General features: G+C 42.8%; 1 protein-coding gene across 1 annotated transcript; it reads right to left on the bottom strand.

Moving 5' to 3' along the window:
- Positions 1-2,373: 2,373 nt before the first annotated feature.
- Positions 2,374-12,738, bottom strand: fam168a (family with sequence similarity 168 member A). Its single transcript, XM_030766498.1, has 8 exons — positions 12,668-12,738; positions 10,252-10,343; positions 8,788-8,868; positions 4,894-5,019; positions 3,562-3,704; positions 3,073-3,247; positions 2,577-2,708; positions 2,374-2,458 (listed from the first exon to the last, which is right to left on the bottom strand). The coding sequence occupies exons 1-7, from the start codon at positions 12,736-12,738 to the stop codon at positions 2,596-2,598; spliced, it is 801 nt and encodes a 266-aa protein (XP_030622358.1). The 3' UTR covers positions 2,374-2,458; positions 2,577-2,595.
- Between the last annotated feature and the right edge of the window lie 247 nt (positions 12,739-12,985).

Genomic DNA, 12,985 nt, shown 5'->3' with positions numbered 1-12,985 from the left:
GAGACAGGAAGAAAAAACAGACCAGGTACCATCTCACTGCGGTATTTCCATCATCAATTTCAAGAACACTGGATGGGACCAATACCCCAAATGCTGCTTTTCATACACTATTATCAAGTTAAGGATTTATATGTCATTGCAAATGCCAAATCTGCCATGTGTTAAGTTTCTATGTCCAGGGAAAATCTGACTGCAAACTCTCGGACTTTCAGAATGTCTCCTCTGTTTATTCAAATGATATGTAATATTTTTCATGACATCAGATACCTATACTCTTTAAAAAAAAAAAAAAAAAAAAAAAAGGAAACCGAAAAAGGAGACTAAACTAGGAATGTACTGTACTTCCTCTACATTTCTCTCACTATCTTCTTACTCAACATTTACAGGAATGTTGTTTGTTCATCAAACAGTTCAAATGAATGATGCAGTGCTGTAATTCAGCATTATGCCACCATGCTTACCCAGGGCCAGTATCCATCTCTGGGTTTGTATGGACAGATCGGTAAATATATATGTATATATACTGCATTTGTCTGCATGACACATGCCTTGTTACTCATGATTAGCTTACATATGCTCAGGAAAATGACTTTTTTCTTTCTTTTAGTTTTGATCCTAACATACTGAAATAGTGGTTGATGATCCTAATGGAAAAAGGAAATAAAACACTATTCATTGAGATGTATATTTAGGTACAAAGATATGGTTAAGACTAACGGGTACCATAGTAAATACCTGACTGTTAATACTTTTTCTTTGCGTCATTAAATAAGAGAATGTACCGTATACTTGGTTATTCATGTGTTGTCTACTTGTCACTGTGAAATGCCACTTTACGCAGATTTTAATAAAATAATTGACATGTTCTCTGCTCACTTCTCATTACACTTGAGATAACAGGGGAGGTCCTGGCTTAGGCATCACAATTCTTTCTCTCTCTAATAATAATAATAATAATAATAATAATAATAATAACAATAATAATAATAAAAACACTATTACAATTATGGGTCACTCAGGTAGGCATTCTAATTATTGCATTTTATCAGCTGAGTCTCTCTACAGCTACTCTCCACTGTATGTGCAACAAGGCCTAGAAGCCCAACCCTTCACAGTGGACACAGGGCTGGTGGCACTGGTACACCGAGGCTTATCCCAAAGGCCACTGCCCACTCTGCTCTCTTTCGTGTATGCCTTCCTTTCTTTTTTTTCTTTTCTTTTTTTTTTTTACATTTTTAATCCTGACGCTATCTGTACTTCATCCTAAAGCAGTCAAATCCCTTTTATCCTTGTCGTGAAATCCTGAACGTAAAGTAATTGAGCGTAGTCTCATACATCATCTCTTTCAACTCCTCTGTGTTGGCACATGCTCCACTGAGTGAGAACAGCAGACTTTCACCCATAGCCATCTCAACACCACATGTCCCCACAGAGAGGTGCGTGTGTGTGTGTGTGTGTGTATGTATCTGTGCATATGTATATGTGTGTGTGTGTGTGTGTGTACGTGTGAATGTGTGTGTTTGTGTGTGTGTCAACGTGCAATAAGCGTGCATTGCGAGGACACGTCCACATGTATATAAATATATTATACGCGTCATAATTCAAAAGCTTACTCTATCCAGACAAACAAGCTAACAAAGGAACCGGCTTATTTGAAATGTCCTCTACTTACTGAATAACTAAGATTATTGTGAGTACTTGGTTTCCTAATGACGTCTCAACCACATTTGAAATGCCATAGAGCAGATATAGTCAATACAGATCTACCTAATAAACGGCTACAAGCTGGAAGACACCCTTGTTATTGGTAGTGGAAGGTGAACCAAAATTTTGTGGGAAAATGAAATGCAACAGAAAAAAAAAGAAATTCTTCCTCAGCCCTTCTGAGAGGGAATGACGGAATTCAAAATAAAACCTACATAAATAAAATTATAGAAAATGAAACAAAACCAAAAACAAAATCAGAACAAAACACAAATCTTAATGTCTAATAGTTAGAAAATTTGGCAGCATAAGTTTATGATGAAAAGCGGAGTGGCGATGGTGACAATATAACGCCCAGTACATTCCTAAACACCAGCGTTACAGAGCACACGCACACGCACACGCACGCGCGCGCGCACACACACACACACACACACACACACACACACAAAAACCTTATTATTAAAGAGCTGTGATTCAGTAAAATCATTCTGGAGTTTCTGTAAAAGTAACAATGGAGAATGTGAACAAAAAAACTGATGCAACAACATAGGCCCAAAAAAAACCACAAAAGAAGAAATTTAATTTTAAATAAAAAAAATTTCAAAAGCAGCTTTTGCTAAAACACATAAGAATGCATAAAGTGACCTTTGCACTTTTTCTTTTGTTCTTGCTGACAGACATGGCATCTCCATGGAAACCACAGAGCGCCATGTAAGACTCGAGTAGTTGCATACAATGTTTGACTCCAGATCTGAAATCCAAACGTACAGAGGAGGACATGTAATGAGTATCTGTTATCTAATCCTCATGCCTGGAGAAAAAGGCTGTAGGAAGATGAGCTGAGTGCAGAGAAAAAGACAGATACTCACATGACTTGGCAGGTAAGCTCTACCAGTGAGGTGGCACATAGCTGTACCCAGGTGTTCCTTGGGGCCTGTACGTTGGCACGGTTACGGGATGTGCTCCGATCGGTGTGTGCTGAGGGGTGGTCAGCAAGGTCCCTGAGGGGGAGGAACACGATTCCTCACACGTGGTCCAATACATAATGATAACAGCAACAACAACAACTACAACAACTACAACAATAACAGCACAATTTAATTTATCCAACAACACTAAACCCGAGACAAAAATTGAGCTAACTAACTAATCCAAACACTTCAGGTTTATCACAGATTTACCAACCGCTGAAGCTCATGGCAATAAAATTTTACATAATATCCACAACTGCACTTTGACTTACTAGTCAAGTGACACAGCTGCTTTCAGTTCTTGGTCAATTCAAAATCTCTATTCCCAGACTATGCTTCAGAAGATCTGCCCACATGTCCTGTACTGCTCTGGTCAAACGGCTTAACCTCTTACCAGCTGACATGGCCATGGTAGTGCCAGCCACCATTCCCATGGCGACTCCGTTAGGGCGTGGCGCGGGGACAGGGGCCGGGTAAATAGCGGGGGGAATACTGTTCGGTTGTACCACTGTAGTGTGATGAATCACATGAGGCTGGGCAGCATACACTGGCTGTGTGTAGTAAGCTCCCTGAGATACAGAAAGAGAGAGAGAGAGAAAAAGAGAGAGAGAGACATAGAGAGAGAGATGAGGATGACCTCTGCTATGTCTATGTCACCATGTTAAAAGAACTTTTGTAGCGATCAGACCAAACTATCTCTACATTCACATAACCACAAAGAAAGAGGAAGAGCAGTTATACAGAGAAAGGGCAATTATCCAGTTAGCAAGCAGAGGGAATCAGGGCTACCGACAGCCACATTCTCAGAGGACCGTCTCTCCCAAAGCCTACTCAGCTACAAAACCGTCTCACAGAGAACCTGCCCAAGACAACCTGCTCTCACCTGAGCATAGAGGTTCTGCTGGGGGTAGGCACTTCGAATAGGGTACATGGCACCTGGGTAGGGATTAGGGGATGGTGAGTAAGGTGGGGGAGCTCCATTGGTCTGGGTGGGGGGCACTTTGTATGGAGTTCCTGCAGTATATCCTATGAGAGAGAGAGATGGAGAGAGAGAGAAAATTACGTTTACAGTTTAAGAAGACTAGCTGTTCTGAATGGGCATGCACATTATAGTAGTGGTTTGTGATTTGCTCATTCAACTTAGATTTTCACATTGACTGGTAACTCCCTCTGGTGGTGAGATGTGGGCATGACATGTTTGAGCAGACGAGTCAATTCTATGCAGAACTTTTCTGCCCAGAACAGTACATGTCAAATGGCAGTGCAGCCCTCACCTTCACATGCAGCTCTACTGTAACACAAACATGTGTCTGACTGTGTCACCTCAGTATTCGCAAAAACACACCAGTCAATGCATTCACACACTCACTTCATCACTCTCTCATTCGCTCTACCAGTAGCTCAACTGGAAACATGATGACAAAAGTGGCAACAGCATGGAAATGTACAGACCCTGAAGAATGGCTCTATTATCAGGTCTAGAAAGACATGTCACATCTTACAAGGAAACCCAGGCATCTCTCTGACTTACTCGCACTGTACACCCAAAAAGCCCGTAGTTACAATAGGTACACCTCTATCATTACTCCAGAAGGACAGCATAAACCTGCATAAACTTACAGACACTTAATGTTGAGCGCAACTTGTCAATGAAGATGAGACTATAACATCCAGATGAAGTCAGTTCTGCCCATTAATCACCCATTTACCCTAAGAGCTTTAACACTCTGTATAAAACAGCTCTCACAGCCTCTCTCTCTCTCTCTGTGTGATGTGTATGAGTGTGTGTCTGTGTACATGGATGACGTGCGTATGACTGCATGTCTATGTGTGTGAGTGTGTATGTGTGCGCATACGAATGTATGTATGTGTGTGTGTATATGTACATGGATGACGTGCATATAATTGCATGTCTTTGTTTGTGAGTGTGCATGTTTGTACGTGTGTGTGTGTGTGCGTATGGATGTGCGTATGCAGTATGTGTTTGTGTAATGAATATTCTGTATTTATGTGTACGTGTGTGTGTGTTTGTGTGTGTATGGTCCTGTACTTGTGCGCATGTATGTAAGTGTGTGTGTGTGTGTATGTGTTAGTACTTACAGGGGTGTGTGTGTGTGTGTCTGTACGTGTGAGTACTGGTATATGTGTGTGTGTTAAGTAGCAGGGGCATATAAATAGAGTGAATCACATACAGTATAGTATAAATGATATTTACTGAATGTAGCAGACGAGGTCTGGTACTGCCTGCTCTCTGAGCCTGCGTCCACAGCCAGCTCATAAGGCCCCTCAGCGGGCCCCGGGGCCGACGGGGTCTGGGGCCAGCCCTGCTTCACCAGCAGCACTGTCCCAACACAAACAATAGAACAAGGGCAGGAGGGTTATAAACGCAGCACATAACTGCACCGCTACAGCTCAGCTCGGGGCTGCGCCGTCACTCAGCTACTGCTGCTCTCTGTGTCTCTCCATCTTTCTCTCTCTTTCTCAGCCTACCTGTACTTCCCATCTTTACCTTTTCATTCATCGCTGACTGGCTGCCCAGTCTTCTCCCTCTTTCTCTCTAACATTCAGATTCTCCCTCACTGTCAGTCTGTTTCAACTTGATCCACCTTTCTTCTGTTCTGACATGCTCTTCTGCAGAAGACCGTGTTTGCTCTCTCTGTCTACAGCCTCCTCCACACTCTGCCTCCTCCACACTCTATCAGATGTCTGTTAACTGTTCCAAATGTCCCTTTAATGACATGGTTATGGTTTGCCATCTTTGAATATAACTCCGTCACATGGCCACCAGAGGGGCGACAGTGAGTTGTTTGCACCCATCGGAACCTGTTTGATGGGAACCTGATTGATGGTGGAATTGCAGCAAGGAACGAGGACAGAGAAAGAAAGAGTTACACTTAGGAGTGTGTACACACATTCATCACTCAGGTTGTGTGCCTTTTACATTGTGGCTGAATGTACGAGATGGCTCATGGCTGTGTGTGTGTGAGTGTGTGTGTGTGTGTATTAACATCTGTTTTTAAGTCTTATAACACAGTAGCTGAAATTGTACCATGTCTAAAGTGCAGGGGGAATAAGAAAAACATATGTAAATTGATTGTGTTACTTGAGTGGACTACACAAACTCCCACAGTTATTTATTAGCAAGGTCCATTCCTGTTTCCGAGCCATATGCTAGGGTCTAAAGGCCGTTTTACACTTCTGTGTGGGCTCTATGTGGAGCCTACACCGTTGTGAGCATTTATACTTTTGCGTTGGTGTGTCTGAGTCGCTCCATAATGAAACCTTCAAAGCGCCAGTTTGCGGTGGCTTCCATGCCACTGTGTTGAATTTCTTCGTGCATTACAATCAGTATTGAGAATAATGTTAAATAAAAAGTCAAAATTCAGTCTTTGCACAGCAACATCTATAAAACCAGTTTGCGTTAAAAAGAAGGACTAGCTTCTAAACTTTGGGGGACAAACAAATGAAGCTCTCAAAATAACGTGCACTCAGTTTGTCTTTTTGCTGGAAATCTGTCATTGGCTGAAATTTACTGTGTGTGATGTCATCGGGGTCAGACCTTTCTCCTCCTGTGAATCGAGCTGTCCTGTGAGTAGTTTTCTGGGCGGTTTGGCCTGCAGTCTTGTGTAGAGCGGTGTTGTGATGGCTCTAACTGCCTCGCTCCAGTCCGGGCAGGGACTGGGGTCTAGGCCCAGAACACCAGAAAACATGATGTTACCTGTATTAATTAGGGATGTAATGATATATCTAATTTCGCGATATCACGATAAAAAAGGTCTCGATACCTGGATACCGTTGGGATATTACATAGTTATTTTACGAGTATATCTGCGTTCTATATCTCTGTACTATCAGCCAGATAAGACGATGATTACTAGACGATGAAATCTAAGAACCAAGTGCTGTCAGTGCACACTGCACAAATGCTGGGTGCATGAAGGGAAATTGCTAATGTTACCCTGCTGAGTTTCAGACCCGAGATGTTGTTTAGCCAGCTAAGCAAGTTAGCTAGGTAGCTCACAAAGACAGCCAGATTTATACATTTATTTGTGTGGAACGGGATATTCTTTTTTGTGTCTTTGCCATTAAGTGGTATTGAACTGGTGTCATTTGTAAACACTCTGTTGCTAACGGATTTACCAGGTGTTATGTTCATTTTAGCCAAATCACTGTCTGAATTAGCTAACCATAGCCTCACCGTAGCCTCAATTTGCTAACTGGCCATCACAGGCCATCATTGGAAATTATCAAGCTTATGTTAACAAAAAGGCGTGCGTGAAATATCTGTAGTTGAAAGTCGTTTTGACGGCTAAAGCAGAAGCACTTTAAGTTAAAAGGAAAAACAAATTTTATATGAATAAAAAATGCTGGTTTATTATTTAATAAAGGACATTTTTTCAAGCCATAATTTTTCTTTGTTTTTTAATATCGCGCTAAATATCGTATCGTGGACTTTTTATTGTTGCATTATCTTACCGTGAGTTTTTGGTATCGTTACATCCCTAGTATTAATCCATGGCTAACTGGTGATGTAGCATCATCTCTCTGAAATAAGCATCGATGACTCTGTCTCTGATATAGCAAACTAACAGCTGATAGTTTCACAGCCGTGGAAAGGAGATCCGATGGTTTTACAGGTCCATGTGACCATGAGATCTGTGTCCTAGGATTCCCTTGTAGCCTCTAACAGGTGTATGCTCCAGGAGTGGCCTGGGCTCTAGCCTCTGACAGGTGTGTGCTCCAGGAGTGGCCCGTGGCCCGGGCCAGGGACTGATGGCATGGCCCTGTCTAACTCTTACTCTAAGCCAAACCAAACACTCTATTTCTGTAGCACACTGGTGGACTTTCAAAACATGATGCCTTTGAAAAAATGGTTAGTTCTGTCCTTACAGCTGTGACTAACATATCTGGATATTCACTCAAATCTTTGATAAAAAATCCATGTGTTAGATCCTTGTGTTACACACAGCATTTTCAGAATGGATGCTCCACTAGGTAATATCTCCACCCAACTACCCTTTGTCTCTGAACTCTGTCATAAACTTGCTCTGGGATCTGTGCAGCATCAGAGCTCAAGGACCAAAGCCTGACAGCTACATCAACATTGAGCCCCTGCCTCTACTGTCACCTTCTCACAATTACCCGATCTCACGCTTGGCTTCAAACATCACACTTCACTCATACTGAACAATATATCCTCTACTTCATTCTAATGCACTGTTTCATTTGGAACAGTTCTCTCAGCTCAAATTAAGACTGGTGTCTTTCTTAATGCTTCCCTCAGTACTTGCTGTTTCTTAAACACTAAGCAATTAGCTTCACGACAAGCACTACAATAACTTTACACTCTGTGGTCACCAGACAATTAACTTTTACACACACACACACACGCACACACATGCCTGCCCACACACACACACACACACACTCATGCATAAACACACGCATACACACACACAAACGCATACACATGTGCGCGCGCACACACACACAGAGTCAAACTTCCCAAAAGACTTTAAATAATCATCTTTAAGACTGACATCAATAACTGTTCTACTGTGATACTGTTTAGATAATCTTCTTTAGGACTGACATCAATAACTGTTCTACTGTGATACTGTTTAAACAATCATCTTAAGGACTGACATCAATAACTGTTCTACTGTGATACTGTTTGTGATTGGCTGTGGTGTGTACATTTGCTTTGATTGTGTTGTGTCAGTGGCACCAGTGTTGAATTCTTAAATCCAAAAGATTAAGATGTAAAAAAGTGTGGTTGGGAATCAGTGGATGAGAGAAGGTTAATGTGTGGAGTGGTGTCAGTGTACATTTATAATGGACTGTATAAACATACTACTGACACTCTTATCTGATCACCTGTCAAACACTGAGTGTTTCTACAAAATTTCTTTCTGCATGCATGCCTGTTCGGATACAGACATATGTGTGTGTATGCATGTATGTGAGTGTGTGTGCGTGTGTGAGTGTGAGAGAGAGAGAGAGAGAGAGAGAGAGCATGCATGTTTTTATGAGTGTGTATGTATGAGAGACAGACTGACAGTGTAGCTGTGCGTGTTTCTGAGCAGGTGTATGTATGTAGATGTCTTACCTGGAGGGTATCCGGGGCTCCCTGTCTGGTAGAGGTTTGGTGTGTATGTAGGGGCTGTGGTGGGATAGCCTCCAGGGTAACCTAGCAACAAAGAGTCATACATCAGGGAATTAAAAAAAACAGAATTCTGAGACAAGAGTTCCACAAACTCTGGCCGTCAGCAAGGTGGCTCCGCCTGGCTGTTTTCCCACATGCCCAGCATACAGCTCTGGCCTAACCACTGCTCCTAAAGCTAGCTAGGATAGACTCCTCTTTTCAAACTGAACCACTACCTGCAAATGAGACAAATGTGCCCTGTTTAAAATTTCATTCTCTATAACTGGAAGACTAAAAGTCATATCTGTTTTTAAGCTTACAACCTTTGTTTCAAACTGTGAGAAGACAGGAGAGGACAGCACTGACCACACCTGTGAGAAGACAGAAGAGGACAGCACTGACCACATCACAGTGTGGTTTAGTCCTGTTTTATGGACAGTCAATTCACTCAAAGTTACAGTGAAGCTGGTGAAACAACTCCATCACATCAAACTCTGAAAGAGGCTCTCTTACCTGGGCTCTAATCACATTAATATCCTAATGAAAATACATTTTCACACCTGTCTAAAAAAAGCCCACTGTCTGCCTTAACGGTAACGGTGGTTAACCCCACCCCTAACATAAAGATGCCTGCGTGGATGGGCAACAGATGGCAGGTGTGTTTGTGTGTGTGTGTGTTTGAGGGTGATGAAAGGAAAGGATAAGCACAGATGGCACTCGTTAGAAATCGCCATTTTCAATAAGGGCCAATCGGACCAGCATGGCAGTGTCACAGTGTCTCTGCTGGACCAGAGACACAAACACACACACATACACACACAAACAGACACATGCACAGGCACATGCTGGAGATACACAGGTTGGAAGTGCGTCCACAAGACACACAGACTCATGCCAAATCAAACTCAAACTACAGCACGACAACCCATTCAGACAATGTCTATGTCAAAAAGAGAACATTCTCTTTAATATTCCTTCACTTTATCAAATTAAATATGAGTCCAGGACACACGCAATTCAGTTATTTACCTTAAGAAGGGTAACAAACAGGACAAAACCTATGTCTAAACAGACAGATATCATGACATGGTCAAAATCTATAATTGCTGTTTGACTATCACATGCTGTTTTGTTTTTTGGCACTGGGCTTGTAGGGGGGTCAGGGTGTCCCATAATTCTGATCATTTTCCAGCATTCAGACATCTAGCCTCAGTACAGAACAGAGTCTGCTGTTTAAGCTCAGAGTGTGTACTCGTGCTCCACAAGTCTGAGTGCACACACATACTCCCCCTCTGTCTCTCTCTCTCTCTCTCTCTCTCTCTCTCTCTCACACACACACACACACACACACACACAAACGCGCACACAGAAACACACCCTCTGTTACAGGAGCCTTGCGTGCATGTTTGTATTGTTTTGGAGGCCCACCTGTGTATGCCATGTTTTTGGGATTTCCATATGGAGTCCCAGGTTGCACGGGACTGTACACTGGATTCATGGTGGAAGACGGTCTGCTTTTACTGCAACAGAAAACCAGAGAGAGAGAGAGAGAGAGAGAGAGATTACTACTACGATGTTAGTACACACTGACTCACATCAACATTCCTGAAATGACTTTTTCTTCCTAAAAAACACTAACAACACTAACAATAATTGTTAAAACAAAGAAAAGTAAAACTAAATGCCCTGCTTTTCACACTATGAGCAGCACCAAGGTTACCTGGCCATGTGTGTGTGCGTGTGCGTGTGCGAGTGCATGTGTACGTGTGTATTTGTGTATGGAACCAGTACATGAGTCAGTGGAGTGTATGTGGGTTGTAAGGAGTGTGAAGAGAGAAAAACAGAAGAGGGAGAAAAAGGGTGAAGACAGGAAAAGAGAGAAAGAGTGAATGAAATGGAAAAGAGGGAAATTAATAGGTAGATGAATTAATACAGCTAAAGGTCAGGAGAACTGCACGCAGTTCCCTCTCACACGGACTCTCTCTCCCTCTCTTACACACACACAAACATACACGCACAGATACAAACACTATGACTGTAAATTACCGGAGCCCTCATGTTCAGCTTTCCCTCTGTCTCTCATACACTCATAAATATATGTAGCAGAGATGACGCTGCAGCCTCTCTCTCGCACTCCACCTCCCTGTCTGTGCATGTGTGTGTATGTGTGCATGTGTATGTGTGCACGTTCGTGCATGTACGAATGCGTGCGTCTGTGTGTGTGTGTGTGTGACATGTTATGTGATGAGGCTGTACGGGGGAGAGGTGGTGTGAGTTGATGTGAAGCAGAGACAGGAGGTGAGGGCCACATAGACATATGGTTGCCATGGTTTCACTGGGTCTTGTGTGACAGGCCACATGTCAGAGGGGATATACCCACAGACACACACACACAAACGAACAAATACACACATGCACACATACGCATATGCACGTACGCACATAAACACACACACACACACACACACAGTGGCATAACAGACTGTTCCTAAAGAAGCACACTAAGACACATGTCTTCCTCTGTAATATGAATGTGTGAATGATAAATGTCAAGCCATTTTTAAACAGACTGGTGACTGCTCTGTGTAAAATAGCCAAACAAAAACTCTACAGTCAAAAAAATCTAACCAATACAGTTTTCTGTGTCTGGAAAGACAAATTAAGGTTATCTGCACGCACTCTTTAGCACACGGAGTCTCCAGACACACACAGACATGCGCACAAACACAGACGCGCACACACACACACACACATGCAGACACATGCACACGCACACACACACACGCGCACACACAGACATGTGCACACACACACAGTTCTGGTGGAGTAGATAAAGCTGTTAGTTTCAGGCCAGGGGAATGAGTGAGAGTGTTTTATCGGGTGATGTTATTGCTAAAGGAGAAACGAGTGAATGCTCAAGGTCACAACAGAGAAACACAGCCACAGGTTTAAGTATTGTGTCTCACAGACTGGACACATCACAAACAGACCATCAAAAACGCAGACACACACACACACGCACACACAATCAGATACATACACACACACACACACACACACACACACACACACACACACAGAGAGACACACACAGAGACACACACGTACTCAGGCACGCATGCATACACGCACGCACGCACACACAAGGCGGGCGGAGTAGAAACCCAGCATTCTGTGCCCCATACATACCCTGTGTCCTAACAGTGTGAACTCCACCCAGATCAGCCTCACAATCAACTGGCAATGTAGCATGTTAACAAAACCTCAGAGAGCAGAGGAGGGTCACACTGGGGGTCGTGTAAGATGCGTTCCTAAAGGTCTTGAGGTAGTGTAAGATTCGTTCCTAAAACGTAATGACTGATGTCTGACAGTCTTTACAGTTCACAGCCAAACCCTAGAAGAGGCAGCATGGCAGAGGGTAACGGTCAATACTGCCTTCAGCTACAGCGCCCACTACAGCGTGTTTGACGCAGGGAAGGGACGCAGGGCTCAGAGATACTGTGATGACCTGTGACCTTGTATTATGGTCCTGTGACAGGCAAATGGCATATACAGCAAAAACCAAAAAAAAAAAAAAATGGCATAATCGCCATTTTTTTCAATAGCTTTAGCATCTGGAAAACAAGTTCTGTGTAACATAATTTATTCTAATGTGTTTTAATGGTTGTGTCATCTGGTGTAGTTTATTTCACACAGGGTGTAATATGGGGGTCATGTTAACTCACCTGAACCTGTGGTGATGTCATCCAGAACCCCCCCCCCCCACAATTACACACAGTTCCCATAAAGACACAAGACAGAGTCGGACGGACAGAGAGCGGAGTGTGTCATGTGCTACACTGACCTCTTGAGGTTCTGACTGCTGTCTGCAGGGTACAACAAACTGAATCTGTCTGTGGGGTGACCGCTGGCCATTCTCACTGAGGGCAAAGCTAATGAAGGAAGGCAGAGGGAATGGATATGCAAATCTGAAACATGAAAAAGAAAAGAAAATAAAAACAAAAATAAACAAGCAAGAGAGTCATGATTAAAATGCATACATCAGCACACAGCAAAAGAAAAACAAAAAACAAAAAACAACAACAAAAAAACCCCAAGCAAAAGCAAAGCACAATAGCACAGGTCATTAAAGCAAGAGAGTGTGTGAGACAGAGAGAGGCAG

This window comes from Chanos chanos, chromosome 2 (genome assembly GCF_902362185.1).
Source record: "Chanos chanos chromosome 2, fChaCha1.1, whole genome shotgun sequence".
NCBI classification, from domain to species: Eukaryota; Metazoa; Chordata; class Actinopteri; order Gonorynchiformes; family Chanidae; genus Chanos; species Chanos chanos.
Note: the sequence above shows the minus strand (reverse complement) of the source record. Positions and strands in the feature narration are given on the sequence as shown.

Bases quoted from the DNA above. Each gene is read 5' to 3' on its own strand.
- fam168a (XM_030766498.1), bottom strand. From the start codon at position 12,738: ATGGCCAGCGGTCACCCCACAGACAGATTCAGTTTGTTGTACCCTGCA. The intron at 10,344-12,667 runs GTCAGTGTAGCA...TTTCTGTTGCAG, and splicing joins AGCAGTCAGAACCTCAAGAG to TAAAAGCAGACCGTCTTCCA. The intron at 3,705-4,893 runs GTAAATATCATT...TCTCTCTCATAG, and splicing joins GACCTCGTCTGCTACATTCA to GATATACTGCAGGAACTCCA.